General features: G+C 39.0%; 1 protein-coding gene across 3 annotated transcripts in view; it reads left to right on the top strand.

Annotated features, from left to right (window-relative positions):
• The window catches only part of Cog4 (conserved oligomeric Golgi complex subunit 4), a 121,161-nt gene that overhangs the window by 62,871 nt on the left and 37,468 nt on the right, over positions 1-20,822 (top strand). For all 3 annotated transcript variants that reach the window (XM_070101407.1, XM_070101411.1, XM_070101417.1), the window contains exons 8-13: positions 1,407-1,536; positions 1,867-2,114; positions 5,665-5,809; positions 7,194-7,292; positions 10,085-10,214; positions 16,649-16,785. In XM_070101407.1, the coding sequence (XP_069957508.1) occupies positions 1,407-1,536; positions 1,867-2,114; positions 5,665-5,809; positions 7,194-7,292; positions 10,085-10,214; positions 16,649-16,785 (889 nt within the window). The remainder of the gene's footprint in view (positions 1-1,406; positions 1,537-1,866; positions 2,115-5,664; positions 5,810-7,193; positions 7,293-10,084; positions 10,215-16,648; positions 16,786-20,822) is intronic.

Genomic DNA, 20,822 nt, shown 5'->3' on the forward strand with positions numbered 1-20,822 from the left:
CTTACACTTGGGTCACACTACACATGCATGTACAAGCATATATATACACACCCCTCTGGGTTTTCTTCTATTTTTCTTACTAGTTCTTGTCCTTGTTTATTTCCTCTTATCTCCATGAGGAATGGAACAGAATTCTTCCTCCATAAGCCATGTGTGTCGTAAGAGGCAACTAAAATGCCAGGAGTAAGAGGCTAGCAACCCCTTCTCCTGTATATATTACTAAAGTTAAAAAGAGAAACTTTCGTTTTTCTTTTTGGGCCACCCTACTTCAGTTGGATATGGCCAGTTTGTAAAAGAAGTAAATGTTAGGGTGAGAGATTGAAAGATAAAGACTCTTAATACAAAGTGGGAGTTGTCATAGTTGCTTTCTGTCGATGATATGGTGCTTTTGAGAGATTCTGAATAGAAGTTGCAAAGGTTGGTGGACGAATTCAGGAGGGTATGTAAAAGAAGGAAATTGAAAGTGAACATAGGAGAGGACAAGGTAATGAGGGTAACAAATAATTTAGATAATGAAAGACTGGATATCAGACTGGAAGGAGGGAGTATAGAGAAAGTGAATTTGTTCAGATATTTGGGAGTGGACTTGTCGGCAAATGGGTGTATGAAAGACGAGGTGAACTATTGAATTGATGAAGGAAAAAAGGTGGATGGTGCATTGAGGCATCTGTGGAGACAAAGAACGTTATCCATGGAAGCAAAAGGGAAAATGTATGAGAGCATAGTGGCACCAACACTTATATGTGGGTGTGAAGCATGGTTTTTGAATGTTTCAGTGAGGAGGAAGCTTAAGGCAGTGGAGACGTGGTGTTTGAGGACAATGTGTGGTGTGACTATTGTGCAAAGAATTTATAGTTTGAAGATTAGAAGGTGCAGGGTTACTAAAAGTATTATCTAGAGGGCTGAGTAGAGGTTGTTGAGTTGGCTTGAACATTTAGAGAGGTGGAGCAATATAGTACGACTTGGTGGGTGTATAAATCTGTACTGGAGTTAAGGTGGGATAGGGGTCATTCTACGAAAGATTGGAGGGAGAAGGTAAGTTTATTTAGGCACAGGTACACATAAGCACAGTTGTTATACGTAGTGTAAATTACCTAGGATAACCCAAAAAAGTCCGACTTATTTCCACTGAGGTCCTTGTAATATCTTGTTGTATAAACCTTGTGTCCTGGAGGTGAGAAATACAGTGCCTGCATTCTAAAGGAGGGGTGAGGATATTACAGTTTTGGAGGGGCATCTGAACTGTGGTATTGGCATGCCTGTGATGGAGTGAGTGATGGTAAAAGTGTTTCTTCCTTTTCAAGTCACTTTTTTTTTTAGTGGAATACAGCTGGTGTGTTAAAAAAAAGTTGATAAAAGTTGTTATTTACTGTAATTTCTGCCACTTATATAACAACAATAATCAGGTATAGTGGAGGTAAGGAACCACGTGCAGACCAGCCAGACCCACGGGACCTGGACACTTTATTAGGAGAGCTGACCCTCATTAATGCAAGAGCTGAGCTCTACCTCAGATTCATCCGTAGACGAGTGTCAGTAAGTACTGTAGATTTGCTTCTTAGAAACTGATTGAGTACTGTCCTGTAAGGCATAACTTGATACACACTGTTTCTTGAACTCTGGATTGTATAATCTGACAAACTCTACCTTTACATTCTGAATTGACCACCTTGAATGACTTGTAAAAAAAAAAAGTGGATGGGATTAATTTTCAGTCTAGTTAGCTAATTTTTGGATGTAAATATGCCTACTCACATTTCCCATTTTTTTTTTTTAATTTATTTAATTATTTAAAAATACTGTAGTTGAAGGGCATGGCTACACTGCAACAAGTTCTCAGTGTACATTAAATAATGTGTTTTGCAGGCTGATTTTGAAGCTTCCATCGCAGATAAAACAGAACGCAGTAAACAAGAGACAGCATTTGAAGGAAAATTGTCACAGTCACAAATGGTGTGTGACATGGCAGTGATTGTGGCTGACTACACTATTTTAGAGCAGTTTTATCTTAATGAATCTTTCAAGAAGGCACTAGCTATGGACATTGTAGAAGAGACAGCTAACACTTCTTCTCTAGTTGATGATGCTTTTTATATCGTGAAGAAAAGTGTCAGGTATGGATAGCTCTTAGTGTAGTATTTTTTACTTAAGATTAGAAGGCCATTCCTTACTGTCTTATCTGTAACACTACTGTACATGTACAACACCAGTTTTCCGGCAACCTTTTGTTCCTAGGGTTTGCCAGTATATTATTTTTGCCAAACCAAAAGAGGTCACATAATAATTCAACAATACACCTCTAACCCACTATGGTCTGCTAGAAACTTAAATTTAATGTTAGCATAAATGAAAAAAGACTTATTACTGTACTTACAAAGAATGTTGTTGTACAACCACTCTCTAAATGGTCAATCTCAGAATTTTACTGGAGCTACGGAGCTGATCATTAACCCTTTCAAGGTCAACAGGCCCTGTCAGAGACTTGTTCTCAGGGTCGGCCAAATTTAAAAAAAAAAAAAAATAATTTTTTCTTATGGAAAAATAGTTTTTTTTTTTTTCTAAACATTATAGGCTAAATAAAAAATTTTTACCATCAATATTTACCGAGATATGGAGGCGTGAAGTTGACAGAAAATATGCATCATGTGGTAACATCGCCGACTGCTGTCACCCGGTATTCTTTCATTTAGTATTTTATGTACTATTTTCTTTTATTTTTTCATTTTTCTTTTTCCGAGTAACTTTTATGGCCTGTGAGACCAATATGATAAGTATTTTGTAAGTTATTTCTTTTTGAATACTACACAATAACGGCATAAACACTGTTGTCATTGTTTTGTTTACAGAAAATATTTACACAAACGATATGAAATGTTGTTTATTACTATTTTTCTATATTTTATATACACATAAACAGTCACAGGGAATGTTTCTAGAAGTTCTGCAGCCTGTGGAAGTCTTTGAAACATGGTGTCATGCACAGTGGTGTTTTACACTTCTCACACATAAAACGAGTGTCTCTGCATTGTTGTGGGCATTTTTTTGTATGTGCACACACGTAACACCTCTTCTGAGCCTTTTTCTTGAAAGCAGTAACAGGCAGTTTTACCAGGAAGTGATCACCATGCTTCAAACGAGAAGGAAATTGTTGAAAATTTGGTGGGTGGTCTATTGCAGTTGTTGTTCCTTGGTACTTGAATACTATTTGTCTGATGACAGACAAACAGAATTCGCCATATGGTGGTTTGCTTCTGGTCCTCATCTTATACATATTATAAGCATTGAGCATGGAAATGTCCAGAAGATGGAAAAAGAGTTTTATGTACCACTTAAAACTCTTGCAAACACAATCAGCAAACCCAATCTGCATGTCACATTTGTCCACTGAATGCATATTGAGGGTGTAGTCCATCACAGCTGCAGGTTTAGAATGGGTTCATTGCTCTCACTATGCTGCCTGCCAGTGTCTGCCATTTCATTAGGGTGAACTGATGACAACAGTGTGACATCTCGTTTGTCATGCCACCGAAATGGGACGATGTCATTTGCAGCAAACGCCTGCACCTCACCTCTACGAGTGCCAGCATCAAACCTGGGCATATGTTTCCGATTTGCACACACTGTGCCACACACATCTGTCATGTTCACTCGCAAAAAATCACTGTGTGGGGCTTGTGTACCAGTTATCTGTATATAATATATGCCCCTTACCAAGGTATGGCTCTATCATTGTTCTAACCACATCACCAGAGATGCCCAATAACTTCCTGGTATTTTGCAATGTATAACTTCCAGTGTACACAATAATATCCAATACCAGACCACTGTAACAATCACAAAGCACAAACAACTTTACACCAAAGCGTTTCCTCTTGCTTGGTATGTACTGCTTGAACAAGTCTTCCTTCGAACAGAATCAAAGACTCGTCAATTACAAGCTTCCTGAAGGGATAAAAATACATATTGAATTTCTCTTTCAGATACACAAACACATGCCTAATCTTATATAACCTGTCGTTTCTGTCAGGCCTGGTTTTGTCTAAGAAGTGAAGCATACGTAACAGTAGCACAAATCAATTCACTGGCATTATATCACTGAAACCTGGGGTTGCAATCAGGCAGTCTGTTGACCAGTATGATTTGACACTGTGCTTATACATATGTGGCATAAGCATTATTGTGGCAAAGAAAAGATACATCTCAGCCACAGTTGTCTCCTTCCACTGGTGTAGACGTGATTTTGGTGAATGTATTATGTTTGCCATGGTGTACGCGTAGTATGTGTTGCTTTCCATGACAATACTTTCCATCAGGGGTTCATCAAAGAATAACTCGAAACATTCAAGTTCACTGGCATTGTTTCCCAGTGTACAACATGGCAGTATTCCACTTTGGCTGTCATCAAACTGGTGGGGATTTGGAACAAAATTGACAGCTTCCTGCCAATCCCAGGTGCGGTCTGCTGGTGGGTACTGGACAATGACAGGTGGTTGTGGTTGTGGAGACTGGTGTGGTGGGTGGGTGGGGGATGGTGGCCTTTGTTGTAGATCAGCTGAGGCAGCTGCGTGGGTGGCAGCATGGGCCACTGCTGGTGCCTCACGGCCGGCACCACCACCACCATGCACATTTCCCATCCCAATTGCAACAGTATCATCGTCATTTTCACTGTCAGTTCCTGTTGTACAGCCACGGGATGTACTCCTTCCCCTTGGAATAGCATATGGCACACTACCAGAGCGCATATATTGTCGTATATACTGACGCTTCACTGGGGAATATTGCACTTCACTATCACTAATGGAACTGGTTTGAAGAGCTTGTAGTTCATATTCACTATCACTATCATCACAAATGCTCACATCTGAGTCTGGGATTTGGGAAAATAGGAGTTTCCTCTTTGATTCTGGTACAACTGAGCGTGAACAAGACGGCCCAGCAGCAGAGGTGGAAGGCTGAGGGTCGTCTGGGTTTTCCTCACTATTATTGATATTATGGTCATTAGTTTCAGTCAAAACCTCACCAAAACCTTGAAACTCGTCTTCACTGGCACTTCCATCAGTATTAGAACTGTCACTGGGGAACAAAAGTGTCCCAATTCACTGAGGAGTGAGGAGCTTTTTACCGCGAGGCATGGTGGACAAGGTCTACTAAAATGGCATTCCCACAATGCGCCACTGGGTCCCAGAGTTTTTTTCTAGAGTGCACACCCACCACACAGACCCATTCTCTCACATCTAGGCCTACCAGCCTTTTCTCGCAAGATTTAAAGGCACTAGAATTTATGTGTATTAGTACGTCAAAAACCCTAGCACGTAAGCCGTACTAGTACGGCCGAAACCCTGAAAGGGTTAACTGTAGCTTGGATTAATTGTTAGCAAAAAAATTTGAGAATCACACAGAATCAAGGGATCAACACCAACAACTGTAGTGTAATCAATATAAGTGAGCACACAGTAGTACAGTACATGCAATGCTGTCTGAGGCTGCCAGGTAAATTATTTTGGCAAAAAAGTAGTCTCGTAATTTTATCCAGACTAAAAAAGGTGCCGGACGATCCATTGCCAGTAAATTGGTGTTGTACCTGTATTGTTTTATAAAGAATTTGGAGAAACAATCTCAAGGTTTCTTCCTAGCTCATCTATCACCAATATTCTCAATTACCAGACGTGCTATAGCATCAAATAGTGTTGACGGTGTGTGTGCCATGCTGAATCATGCTGTGACACTTATTGAGACCCAGCTTGCTGAAGGATTTAAACAGACTCTCAGGAAAGGATTCCCTGCTCAAGGATATCTAGACTTTAACCAGGTTAGTTGGTGCCTGAGTGTTGGCAAAGTACATATGTGGATCCTTTGTACAAAAGGGAAAGAGGGAGTTTTCTTTTTACTATTGCATATTTAACAATAGTTTACCTCCCCATTGTATGATATGTACTGATTGAAGTAATTCTGTTGGTAATTGATACCAGCTGTACAGTCAAACCCCAAAACATACAGGCTTTTGAAATCTTAATTCACTTGTTTTGAATGTCTTACATGTTTAGTGATGGATCTCCAATAATAGATTTATTATTCATGTGGTTTTTCATGCCATTTTATTTTTTAGCCTGACACAAGACACTTAAATTGCAAGCTAACCATAGGATTTTGTTCATAAGGTGCTTAATTGATTTCTCACTTTGATCTCTCGGGTCAATTTTCCCTTTGAATGCTATTATTAATTAGATTGCCAATATACTTAAAGAGGTGTAAAACCTGTAATAAAAGGAATGAAATGCTGAAACAATATTTATTATATGGTCATAATTTAGTGTTAATTACTAAATTTACTTCCCATCTCCATGGGAAGTACAGTGCCTGCACTCTGAAGGAGGGGTGTTAATGTTGCAGTTTAAAAACTGTAGTGTAAAGCACCCTTCTGGCAAGACAGTGATGGAGTGAATGATGGTGAAAGTTTTTCTTTTTCGGGCCACCCTGCCTTGGTGGGAATCGGCCGGTGTGATAATAAAAAAAAAAAATATAATAATACTAAATTTAGAAAGAAAACTTTCATTTTTCTTTATATGTCACTCTGCCTTGGTGGGATACAGCCAGTTCGTTGGAAAAAAGTTTAGTGTTCATCACAAATTCTAAATTTGCTGAATTTTTAGGAATCTAACCCTCACAAACTTAAGGGTTCAACTGTAAAATATATAATTCAAATTTAACATGTGAATTTTTTTTTTATGCAATCAGACTACAGTTTTGGCAGTTGATAATTTGTTCTTACCACTAAACATGACTACAATGGACATGCTTGGAACCCACAATCTAGCAGACACTAATGCACACACACTTGAGTAAGAATGAATGTTGACTGTTTCAAGCAGAACTATGAATGTCAGATTTAATGGATGAAATCTGCAATCAGACATTTCGAAGCATTTGACAAAGTTCATAAAATGCACAATTGTCTGTTATTACTAAGAACATGGAAAAAGAGTGCCATCATTTGGATTTAAGAGAGATTTAAAAGACATCCCCTCACCCCATTAAGGAAGTTTCAACTTTTCCTAGGAGTGGTAACTATGTTTTCAGACCCACAATTTAGCACTCATTAGACCGACACACTATCTGTTATAATTAGAATAACAACTGTATATCATAATCTCATACTTTAATAAGCTGTATTAATAGAAATTCTTATGTTTCAGGCATACACAGTATTGCAATCTTCGCTACAATCAACTCTTCAGGCAGGCAAAATAAACACATCCACAGCTGACTCGGATGCTTTAAGACAAGCATTTTTGGTAAGCAAAAAATGTATAATATTTTTCTCTAATTTATTTCAGTTTTAATAGATGAAGGCGAAGAATGTGGGAGCTCCATTATAGTCACACTCATTCTGTGTCTGTCTTCATTAATAATTTTGTGAACTACTATATGTCAAGTAGTAAATCATCTTCAGTGACACTTAGCATTCAGTGTTACCTACCTGGCCTGTAGCCTGGTAGGCAACACTCACTTCACATGCTGAATGTCCATGGTTCGATTCCTGGTAAGGGTGGAAACATTGGCCGTGCTTCCTTACACCTTTTTTCTCGTTCACCTACTAAACAAGTAGGTATCTGGGTATTAATCAACTGCTGTAGGTCGCATCCTGGGGGACAAGATTGAGGGCCCCCCCATCCCTTCCCAATGGAAATAAGACAGACAGTCTCTCAATGATACACTGCCTTTCATAGGTTATCCTGGGTGACTCACCCTTTGGGGTTAAAAATCTGAACAAAATCTTATCTTTATTGGAGAAGTGATGTGCTGTTACCTGTTTGTAGTTACAGTAGCAGAGCTATGTTCCTGGTGTCCCATCATCAGTGTTTGTAGTTACAGTTGCAGAGCTATGTTCCTGGTGTCCTACAGTGTTTGTAGATACAGTAGCAGAGCTATGCTTCTGTTGTCTTGATGATGGAAAGTGACAAAGGAATATAGCTTTCATTCCCACTGTTTAACTGTCATGTAGAATTAAGCAGCAGCACACAGCTCATGCCCAATTTTCGTATGTAAAAAATCAACTCTTGCCTCCCTGCCTTCTTCTTTCAAACTCATCCTTCCATTAATCTTTCCTTTCTGCTTTTTTAACTCCCATTCACTCATTCATTTTTGCTTTACTTAACAAATAAATAAACTTCAGAATTGGCACAACTGATGTGACAGCACGATTTCAGGGCACACCCAAACAACAGTAATATTTTTTTCTTCTTTCAGCAAATAGCCGTTTCCCACTGAGGCAGGGTGGCCCAAAAAGAAAAACGAAAGTTTCTTTTTAACTTTAGTAATGTATACAGAAGGGGTTACAAGCCCCTTGCTCCCGGCATTTTAGTCGACTCTTACGACATGCATGGCTTACAGGTGAAGAATTTTGTTCTACTTCCCCATGGATATAAGAGGAAATAAGAACAAGAACTAGTAAGAAAATAGAGGAAAACCCAGAGGGGTGTGTATATATATGCTTGTACATGCATGTCGTGTGACCTAAGTGTAAGTAGAAGTAACAAGACGTACCTGAAATATTGCATGTTTATGAGACAGAAAAAAAGACACCAGCAATCCTTCTTCTTCTTTCAACAAACCGGCCGTATCCTACCGAGGCAGGGTGGCCCAAAAAGTTTCTCTTTTTAAATTTAGTAATTTATACAAGAGAAGGGGTTACTAGCCTCTTGCCCCCGGCATTTTAGTCGCCTCTTACAACTTGCATAGCTTTCGGAGGAAGAATTCTGTTCCACTTCCCCATGGAGATAAGAGGAAATAATTAAGAACAAGAACTAGAAAGAAAATAGCAGAAAACCCAGAGGGGTGTGTATGTATATGCTTGTATGTGTAGTGTGACCTAAGTGTAAGTAGAAGTAGCAAGACGTACCTGAAATCTTGCATGTTTATGAAACAAAAAAGGACACCAGCAATCCTACTATCATGTAAAACAATTACAGGCTTTCATTGTGCACTCACTTGGCTAGACAGTAATATCTCCCTGGGCAGTTGCTGTCTACCAACCTACTACCTAAGAACATTAATATCTTTCTTTCTTCTTTCAACAAACTGGCCGTATCCCACCGAGGCAGGGTGACCCAAAAAGAAAAACAAAAGTTTTTCTTTTTAAATTTAGTAATTTATACAGGAGAAGGGGTTACTAGCCCCTTGCTCCCAGCATTTTAGTCGCCTCTTACAACACGCATAGCTTACGGAGGAAGAATTTTGTTCCACTTCCCCATGGAGATAACAGGAAATAAACAAGAACAAGAACTAGTAAGAAAAGAGAAGAAAACCCAGAAGGGTGTGTGTATATGTATATAGATATATGTGTGCTTGTACATGTATGTGTAGTGTGACCTAAGTGTAAGAAGAAGTAGCATATATTATCCTTCCTGCATCCTTCCTTCCTGTCTCTATCCCTCCCCCCTCTCCTTCCTCTCTCCTTCTCATCCCCCTCCCTTCCTACCACTTTCTTTTCTTCATTCATCCCTCCCTCCCTCCATTTATCCATTAATCTTTCATCTCTCCCTGCTTCCACCTATTTATTCTTTCTTGATTTATTCCTACATCTTTGGACTTAATGTTCCTCACCACTCTCTACCAAATAAATATGAGCCTGCACAAAATGTATATATGAAACAAATCAGTGTATTAAATTAAAAACAAATGGGGGTGAAAAAATTCCTAAATTTAGTAATAAATCTTGCAAGTTATTGCCCATGATAGTGTAGAATGGTATTGCCAAACTGCAAGAAGTGTAGGAAGTTTGTACATATGTCACAGGTTGCAGAGTGATGGGTGACTCAAGCTTCAATATGGTTATTGTAACAGTGAAAACCTTAAATATCAGAGGGAAAGTACTATCAGCTTATTGTTGAAATATTTAAGCTTGTAAAACTACTCAGGTGATGTATGGCAAAGTACCTAAAGTTTTAAAATGTGTTTACAGTACTTATACTTTACAGTATTCTTGTGAATTGAATATTTTCTACGAAATGTAGAGCATCGCATGAGTTACAAAGTGTTCTACCCAGTTTTTATGATACACACTTTTAATATCTGTTTAACACAGACAGCACTTAATAACACTGAGACAAGCATAAGACACATCAAGAGCCTGCACCAGACATTGGAGGATAATATCAACAGTGCTATGGTGGGACTCAGTTCAACTGCAAGAGCTAAACTAGATTCTTGTTTAAGTAAGTCAAGTTCTTGTATGTCACCTTGGGCATATGTAAATTGTTTAAATTGTTCTCTTGTAATACTTCAAAATTATAATGTTCAAATTTCATCGTTTTAAATACTCAATTGTAATACTTCATATTGTAAATTGCTTAAATTGTTCTATAGTAATACTGTAATTTTTATAAAATAATTCAAACCTGAAATTATTCTTTACTAAACTTCTCTGTTAGACTTATTAAAGCCATATATTATTTTTTTTTTTTTTTTCAACAAGTCGGCCATCTCCCACCGAGGCAGGGTGACCCAAAAGAGAAAGAAAATCCCCAAAAAGAAAATACTTTCATCATCATTCACCAGACTCACACATTATCACTGTTTTTGCAGAGGTGCTCAGAATACAACAGTTTAGAAACATATACGTATAAAGATACACAACATATCCCTCCAAACTGCCAATATCCCAAACCCCTCCTTTAAAGTGCAGGCATTGTATTTCCCATTTCCAGGACTCACGTCCGACTATATGAAAACTGGTTTCCCTGAATCCCTTCACTAAATATTACCCTGCTCTCACTCCAACAGATCCTCAGGTCCCAAGTACCGTTCATCTCCATTCACTCCTATCTAACACGCTCGCTCACGCTTGCTGGAAGTCCAAGCCCCTCGCCCACTAAACCTCCTTTACCCCCTCTCTCCAACCCTTTCAAGGGCGACCCCTACCCCGCCTTCCTTTCCCTATAGATTTATATGCTTTCCATGTCATTCTACTTTGATCTATTCTCTCTAAATGATCAAACCACCTCAACAACCCCTTTTCTGCCCTCTGACTGATACTTTTATTAACTCCACGCCTTTTCCTAATTTCCACACTCCGAATTTTCTGCATAATATTTACACCACACATTGCCCTTAGATAGGACATTGCCACTGCCTCCAACCGTCTCCTCACTGCTGCATTTACCACCCAAGCTTCACACCCATATAAGAGTGTTGGTACTACTATACTTTCATACATTCCCTTCTTTGCCTCCATGGATAACATTTTTTGACTCCACATATACCTCAATGCACCACTCACTTTTTTCCTTCATCAATTCTATGATTAACCTCATCCTTCATAACTCCATCCGCTGACACGTCAGCTCCCAAGTATCTGAAAACATTCACTTCTTCCATACTACTCCTCCCCAATTTGATATCCAATTTTTCTTTATCTAAATCATTTGATACCCTCATCACCTTACTCTTTTCTATGTTCACTTTCAACTTTCTACCTTTACACACATTCCCAAACTCATCCACTAACCTTTGCAATTTTTCTTTAGAATCTCCCATAAGCACAGTATCATCAGCAAAAAGTAACTGTCAATTCCCATTTTGAATTTGATTCCCCATAATTTAATCCCACCCCTCTCCCAAACGCCCTAGCATTTACTTCTTTTACAACCCCATCTATAAATATATTAAACAACCATGGTGACATTACACATCCCTGTCTAAGACCTACTTGTACCGGGAGGTAGTCTCCCTCTCTTCTACACACCCTAACCTGAGCCTCACTATCCTCATAAAAACTCTTTACAGCATTTAGTAACTTACCACCTATTCCATATACTTGCAACATTAGCCACATTGCTCCCCTATCCACTCTCATTTTTTTTTTTTTTTCAACAAGTCGGTCGTCTCCCACCGAGGCAGGGTGACCCAAAAAAGAAAGAAAATCCCCGAAAAGAAAATACTTTCATCATCATTCAACACTTTCACCACACTCACATATTATCACTGCTTTTGCAGATGTGCCCAGAATACAACAGTTTAGAAGCATATACGTATAAAGATACACAACATATCCCTCCAAACTGCCAATATTCTAAACCACTCCTTTAAAGTGCAGGCATTGTACTTCCCATTTCCAGGACTCAAGTCCGACTATATGAAAATAACCGGTTTCCCTGAATCCCTTCACTAAATATTACCCTGCTCACACTCCAACAGATCGTCAGGTCCCAAGTATCATTCGTCTCCATTCACTCCTATCTAACACGCTCATGCACGCTTGCTGGAAGTCCAAGCCCCTCGCCCACAAAACCTCCTTTACCCCCTCTTTCCAACCCTTTCGACTACGACCCCTACCCCTCTTTCCTTCCCCTATAGATTTATATGCTTTCCATGTCATTCTACTTTGATCCATTCTCTCTAAATGACCAAACCACCTCAACAACCCCTCTTCTGCCCTCTGACTAATGCTTTTATTAACTCCACACCTTCTTCTAATTTCCACACTCCGAATTTTCTGCATAATATTTACACCACACATTGCCCTTAGACAGGACATCTCCACTGCCTCCATCCATCTCCTCGCTGCTGCATTTACCACCCAAGCTTCACATCCATATAAGAGTGTTGGTACTACTATACTTTCATACATTCCCTTCTTTGCCTCCATAGATAACGTTTTTTTGACTCCACATATACCTCAACGCACCACTCACCTTTTTTCCCTCATCAATTCTATGATTAACCTCATCCTTCATAAATCCATCCGCCAACACGTCAACTCCCAAGTATCTGAAAACATTCACTTCTTCCATACTCCTCCTCCCCAATTTGATATCCAATTTTTCTTTATCTAAATCATTTGATACCCTCATCACCTTACTCTTTTCTATGTTCACTTTCAACTTTCTACCTTTACACACATTCTCAAACTCATCCACTAACCTTTGCAATTAACCTTTGTCAATTCCCATTTTGAATTTGATTCCCCATAATTTAATCCTACCCCTCTCCCGAACACCCTAGCATTTACTTCTTTTACAACCCCATCTATAAATATATTAAACAACCATGGTGACATTACACATCCCTGTCTAAGACCTACTTTTACTGGCAAGTATTCTCCCTCTCTTCTACACACCCTAACCTGAGCCTCACTATCTTCATAAAAGCTCTTTACAGCATTTAGTAACTTACCACCTATTCCATAAACTTGCAACATCTGCCACATTGCTCCTCTATCCACTCTATCATATGCCTTTTCTAAATCCATAAATGCAATAAAAACTTCCCTACCTTTATCTAAATACTGTTCACATATATGCTTCAATGTAAACACTTGATCTACACATCCCCTACCCACTCTGAAGCCTCCTTGCTCATCCGCAATTCTACATTATGTCTTGCCTCTAATTCTTTCAATTATAACCCTACCGTATACTTTTCCTGGTATACTCAGTAAACTTATTCCTCTATAATTTTTACAATCTCTTTTGTCCCCTTTCCCTTTATATAAAGGGACTATACATGCTCTCCGCCAATCCCTAGGTACCTTCCCCTCTTTCATACATTTATTAAACAAAAGTACCAACCACTCCAACACTATGTCCCCCCCTGCTTTTAACATTTCTGTCATGATCCCATCAGTTCCAGCTGCTTTACCCCCTTTCATTCTACGTAATGCCTCGCGTACCTCCACCACACTTACATTCTGCTCTTCTTCACTCCTAAAAGATGGTATACCTCCCTGGCCAGTGCATGAAATTACCGCCTCCCTTTCTTCCTCAACATTTGAAAGTTCCTCAAAATATTCTCGCCATCTACCTAATACCTCCCTCTCCCCATCTACTAACTCCTCTACTCTGTTTTTAACGGACAAATCCATACTTTCCCAAGGCTTTCTTAACTTATTTAACTCACTCCAAAATTTTTTCTTATTTTCATTAAATTTCTTGACAGTGCCTCTCCCACTCTTTCATCTGCTCTCCTTTTGCACTCTCTCACCACTCTCTTCACCTTTCTTTTACTCTCCATATACTCTGCTCTTCTTATAACACTTCTGCTTTGTAAAAACCTCTCGTAAGCTACCTTTTTCTCTTTTATCACACCCTTTACTTCATCATTCCACCAATCACTCCTCTTTCCTCCTGTCCCCACCCTCCTATAACCACAAACTTCTGCCCCACATTCTAATACTGCATTTTTGAAACTATTCCAACCCTCTTCAACCCCCCCACTACTCATCTTTGCACTAGCCCACCTTTCTGCCAATAGTCGCTTATATCTCGCCCGAACTTCCTCCTCCCTTAGTTTATACACTTTCACCTCCCTCTTACTTGTTGTTGCCACCTTCCTCTTTTCCCATCTACCTCTTACTCTAACTGTAGCTACAACTAAATAATGATCTGATATATCAGTTGCCCCTCTATAAACATGTACATCCTGGAGCCTACCCATCAACCTTTTATCCACCAATACATAATCTAACAAACTACTTTCATTACATGCTACATCATACCTTGTATATTTATTTATCCTCTTTTTCATAAAATATGTATTACTTATTACCAAATTTCTTTCTACACATAGCTCAATTAAAGGCTCCCCATTTACATTTACCCCTGGCACCCCAAATTTACCTACTACTCCCTCCACAACATTTTTACCCACTTATGCATTGAAATCCCCAACCACCATTACTCTCACACTTGATTCAAAACTCCCCATGCATTCACTCAACATTTCCCAAAATCTCTCTCTCTCCTCTACACTTCTCTCTTCTCCAGGTGCATACACGCTTACTATAACCCACTTTTCACATCCAATCTTTATTTTACTCCACATAATCCTTGAATTAATACATTTATAGTCCCCCTTTTCCTGCCATAGCTTATCCTTCAACATTATTGCTACTCCTTCTTTAGCTCTAACTCTATTTGAAACCCCTGACCTAATCCCATTTATTCCTCTCCATTGAAACTCTCCCACCCCCTTCAACTTTGTTTCACTTAAAGCCAGGACATCCATCTTCTTCTCATTCATAACATCCACACACATTCAGACTTCCCACTTTGACAATTTTCTTCTTCTTATTCTTTTTAGTAATCTTTACAGGAAAAGGGGTTACTAGCCCATTGTTCCCGGCATTTTAGTTGACTTTTACAACACGCATGGCTTATGGAGGAAAGATTCTTATTCCACTTCCCCATGGATATAAAAGGAAAAGTAATAAGACCAAGAGCTATTAAGATAAACTCAAAAGAAAACTCAGATGAGTGTGTATAAATAAACGTGTACATGTATGTGTAGTGTGACCTAAGTGTAAGTAGAAGTAGCAAGACATACCTGTAATCTTGCATATTTATGAGACAGACAAAAGACACCAGCATTCCTACCATCATGTAAAACAATTACAGGCTTTCGTTTTACACTCACTTGGCGGGACGGTAGTACCTCCCTGGGTGGTTGCTGTCTACCAACCTACTACCTATATTATTATTATCTATTAATATTCAGTTCTCTTGTACTCAATGTAACGCATCTAATGACCATTTAATTTTTTATAACCTTATTAATCTTAGGTTAATTTTAAGTTTGCCCAAAATGCTCTGCATACAAGGGGCTTTTGGCATGTGCACTCAACTATTATATTCCTTTGTTCAACTATGTATCATGTCAAAATAATTTTTTTTTTCTTTGTCTTTCAACACATCAGCCTTATCCCACCGAGGCGGGGTGGCACAAAAGGAAAAACAAAAGTTTTTCCTTTTACATTTAGTAATGTATACAGGAGAAGGGGTTACTAGTCCCTTGCTCCCGGCATTTTAAACGCCTCTCATGACACGCATGGCTTACAGAGGAAGAATTCTGTTCCACTTTCCCATGGAGAAAAATTAGTAGTAGTAGTAGCAGTAGCATTATCACTATTATAGAACAGGTCTCCAGCCTCTGCCACGACCTGTACCATCTTTAAACTCTGCTGTGTTGCATATAATGATCCTTATATGTTTAGTGAACATAGATAAGAGTAAGGTGATGAGGGTGTCAAATGAGTTATTTAAAGAAGAATTGGATATCACATTGGAGGGAGGGAGTATGGAAGAAGTGAATGTGTTCAGATATTTGGGAGTAGATTTGTCAGAAGATGGGTATTTAAAGGATGAGTTTAATCATAGAACTGATGAAGAAAATAAGATGAGTGGTGCATTGAGGTATCTTTGGAGAAAAAAAGCATTGTCTATGGAGGCAAAGAGGGGAATGTTCGAGAGTATAGTGGTACCAACACTCTTATATGGGTGTGAAGCATGGGTTGTGAATGCTGCAGCAAGAAAAAGACTAGAGGCAGTGGAGCTATCATAGAGTGGAAATTAGAAGGAGGTGTGGAGTTACTGAAAGTATTGTTCAGGGTGCTGAAGAGAGGTTATTGAGCTGGTTTGGTCATTTAGAGAGGGTGGAGCAAAATAGGTTGACTTGGAGGGTATATAAATCTGTAGCAGAGGGGTAGGAGTCAAGCTGGCTTGACAAAGATCCTGGAGAGCGAAACGTTGCCACAATAAAATGTCACAGTTGCACTTGTGTCCTTTTACCTAACCTTTTGTCGGTAATTCTTCCAACATTAAGAATAGATGTAGTAGTAGTGGTGTTATCTTTTGATTCTTCTATCTTCTTTCAGATGATTTAAAGTCAACTACTGGGAAGTTTGCAATAGTTGGAGAATTTGGAATTTCTCAGTTGAGAGCCACAGCAGTTAAGCCTCGAGTGAAGCCCTGGGTTGATATCTTCAACACAACTTCTCATGACATTAAAGAGGTAATTCCAGATTAACAGTACAGTGACTTTGGCAAACTACACGATAATTATAATAATATATTTGTAGTATTTTAGTGTAATATTGTAAAACACATCTTAGCATTATATTCACATCTATGTACAATGTGATACTATACAAATTTTGTATAGTACAATACCGAATTAATATTTAAATAGTAAAACTGCAAAAAAAAGTTAATTCAATAACAATTCAGGGAGCTAATTATATACATATAATAAACTTTTCAGTTGTCGCCTATTAATAGTTGGAAATTATTATTTTATGTCAACCACTTAAGCCTAATCCGGAAAGCTTTTAACTATTTCAGTGGCCATCACATAGAACTACATCATTGAGGCCAGAGGTCCCTCATGTAGCTCTACATTATGAGGTCAGCTTACTCAGATAAGCTGTGAGCAGTAAATTTTGGCTTAGATATGAGAGAACAAGTCTTAGCACATGGAGACTTAATGCATTCTAGTACACTTAACAGAGCCTGTGGCTTTATTAATGGCTCCAAATCTCTTCTTTCTTCACCTGGCTCTGTAAAGGATTGGCAGTGCCCAAGAGAAATGACTAGGGTATGAGTTGGTGGGTGTTGGGAGGAATGTGACTGAGGTAGCTGGACAGCCTGGCTGTGAGAGGATTCCTCCTACTCACAATACTAACCCATTGGCTTACCATGCCACACTAAGCCACCTTGCCAGGAAGGGGGTTGACCAGATAATGAACTGGTAGCACAATGACAGGTCCACAGACAGACAAATTGGGGTGCAGATGAAAACAGTGGTTTACTTAGTAATATTTGCTTTGGCTTGGCTTTCTGTAAGTGGGGAACAACTTAGAAGTGGACACACCAGCAGAGACCACTCACACAGGTGATCTCAGGATAGGGCTGATGTACTTGCAGGGTGCTTGCAAGGCCTGTTAATGACTCACAGGTTTAAATGCAAGCAGTAAGCATGAATGCACTTGCAGACATCATGGGAAAGAGACAAAAGGCAGTGACTGTTACACTTGTGCAAGGCATGTAATGCTGGCAAGAGAGCAGCTGAGTGATGCACTCACATAGAGACCTTCTTCCTCACTATAACCACTCAGAATTTGCAGAATTCACCATCACAGCCACCATTTTTGTCCATGACTTGGAGAAAGAACACTTAGCATGTTGAATACAGATGCAGATATCTGAATCAGAGCCAGAACCATCATGGTGGACTGTAACTGTGAGATGTCGAACTCCTTTCTTTTTTTTTTTTTTCTTTTTTTTTAACTAGATCCTGGCAGAGTGGAGGCTTACTAACATGTAAGTTATGTCAATGGTAACAATTACAGCCTTGCTATGCTACAAGGAATAATTGCAGTACTTCAAGTACAGGACTTGGTTATATTTAATGTTATGGATACCCAGAGACAGAGCCCTATGATTATGGATCCTTGGACATGGATCCTAGCAGTTGTAGATCATTGCAGACAAATACTGGTGGTTATGGATCCCTGGATGCATATCCTGGTGGTTGTGGATCCCTACACACAGATTCTGGTACAGTGGAACCTCAAAAATCGAACGTATCACATATCGAACGTTTCAAAAATAGGACCATTTTTCGGACAAACTGTGTCCCTATTATCAAACGCGCCCCTATTTTCGGACCGCCGAGTATGGGACCTGTCTGCCGCCCACTCTGTCCGCGTCCCCGCGCAGGCGCCGTGAGCAGTTTAGCTTTGTTTATGCTTGAGTGAACACTACCCTGCGCTCTCATTCATGCATTTTATGATTATTTCGTTGTGTTTAGTGCTTGTGGGACTGTGAAATAAGCTGCCATGGGCCCAAAGAAACTTGCTAGTGGTACCCCTATGGTAAAGAAAGTGAGAAACACCATAGATGTGAAGAAGGAAATAATACAGAAGTGTGAGAGTGGTGTGAGACTTGTTGAGCTTGCCAGGATGTATGGGAGAAACAAGTCGACCATCGGTTCTATCCTGTCAAAGAAAGAACAAATCAAGGAAGCTGATGTTGCGAAAGGTGTTAATATAGGGAGTGGATGAGGTGCTTTCTTCAAAGATTAAGGAGATTTGTGCCAAGTGGAATGATGTTCAAATGTTTGTGCAGAAGTACCACCCTGAGCATGCTGAAACAAGCCATCTTTTATTTATTTTATTTTTATTTTATTTAGAAATTTTAGCATACATACAGAGGTACAAAAAAAATACAGGTAAGAGCAGCATGCCAAAGCCACTTATATGCATAGCATTACGGACTGGCTTAAAATTAACTTAAGATTAACTAAGCAATGATGAAATCAGTGATAAGACATTATTGTAAACAGATAACTATAAAGCACAAATGAGTATTACAAAGACAGGTCATATGGTTGCATGCATTGTTGTTCATTCAGTAGAATGGAGTATTCTGTTAGGTAGTGTATTTAAAAAAATAAAGTTAGATTGGGTCCTAGGTTTAACATTTGTGTGATATAATTGTGAGTAACATTTTGGATATACAATTTATAAGGTTCAGTTATTCAGTATTTATTTGGTTTTGAGTGAGTAAGTGAACTTTGAGAAGAGACTTGAATTTATAAACAGGTAGTGTTTCTTTTATATTTACAGGTAATGAATTCCAGATTTTAGGGCCTTTTATGTGCATTGAGTTTTTGCATAGCGTGAGATGGACACGAGGAACATCAAAGAGTGATCTGTGCCTTGTGTTATGGTCATGTGTTCTGTTGAGGTTGGCAAGGAGATGTTTGAGGGAAGGGTTAATATCAGAGTTAAGTGTTCTATGTATGTAATAGGTGCAATAATAAGTATGGATGTTTTGTATGGTGAGTAGGTTGAGTGTTTTGAATATTGGTGGAATGTGTTGCCTGTAGTGAGAATTTGTTATCATTCTAACTGCAGCCTTTTGTTGGGTAATTAGTGGTCTGAGATGGTTAATTGTTGTTGAGCCCCATGCACAAATTCCATAGGTGAGATAGGGGTAAATAAGAGAGTGATGAAGGGCCAGGAGGGCTGACTGTGGAACATAGTACCGTATCTTCGATAGTATGCCTACAGTCTTGGAAATTTTCTTAGAAATTTGTTGTATATGTGTATGAAATTTGAGTCTATTATCGAGGTGGATTCCTAAGAATTTTCCCTCTGTTAGCTTTGTGATACGTGATCTGTTTATCGTTATGTTAAGAGGTACATCTGTAGCTCTGTTACCAAACTGAATGAAGTAGGTTTTGTCAATGTTTAGTGTAAGTTTGTTAGTCCTCATCCAGGTAGATATTTTCTGTAATTCGGTGTTTACAGTATTGGCTAGCGTGATTGGGCTCGGGTGAGAGAAGACGTATGTAGTGTCATCTGCAAAAAGTGTGGGTTTGAGTAATTGCGAAGCATTTGGTAGGTCATTTATGTATAGGAGAAGGAGAAGAGGGCCAAGGACACTTCCCTGTGGGACACCAACTGTAATTGGTTGTACAGAAGAGCTTGCCCCATTTGCGTACACATATTGGCTTCTGTTGCTGAGGTAAGACTTGAGGTAGTTGAGGGAGTGCCCTCTAATACCATAGTGTGACAATTTTACGTGGAGCAAGTCATGGTCAACTGTATCAAAAGCTTTATGTAAGTCAATGAAGATCCCCAGTGGGACTTCTTTTTTCTCTATTGCAGTGTATATATATAATAGCATCATTAGTATTTTTATTAGGCCTGAATCCAAATTAGCAGGGGTTGAGAATGTTTTGGGAGATGAGGTAGGAGTAGATTCGTTTATGAATTAATTTTTCGAACATTTTTGAGAGAGGGTGTAAATTGGATATTGGCCTATAGTTATTCAACTCTGTTTGGTCTCCTCCTTTATGGGTTGGGGTGACCCTTGCTACTTTGAGAACTGTAGGGAAGGTGGAGGATTCAATGGATTTGTTAAAGAGTGTTGCAATGATTTGTGATAGTACTTGTGACGCTTTTTTGTATATAAAGGGTGGTAAGGTATTTAAATCTCCTGCCTTGTTTTTCAGTGCGTTGATAATGAGGGAGACTTCGTATG

Source organism: Cherax quadricarinatus, chromosome 5 (assembly GCF_038502225.1).
Source record: "Cherax quadricarinatus isolate ZL_2023a chromosome 5, ASM3850222v1, whole genome shotgun sequence".
NCBI classification, from domain to species: domain Eukaryota; kingdom Metazoa; phylum Arthropoda; class Malacostraca; order Decapoda; family Parastacidae; genus Cherax; species Cherax quadricarinatus.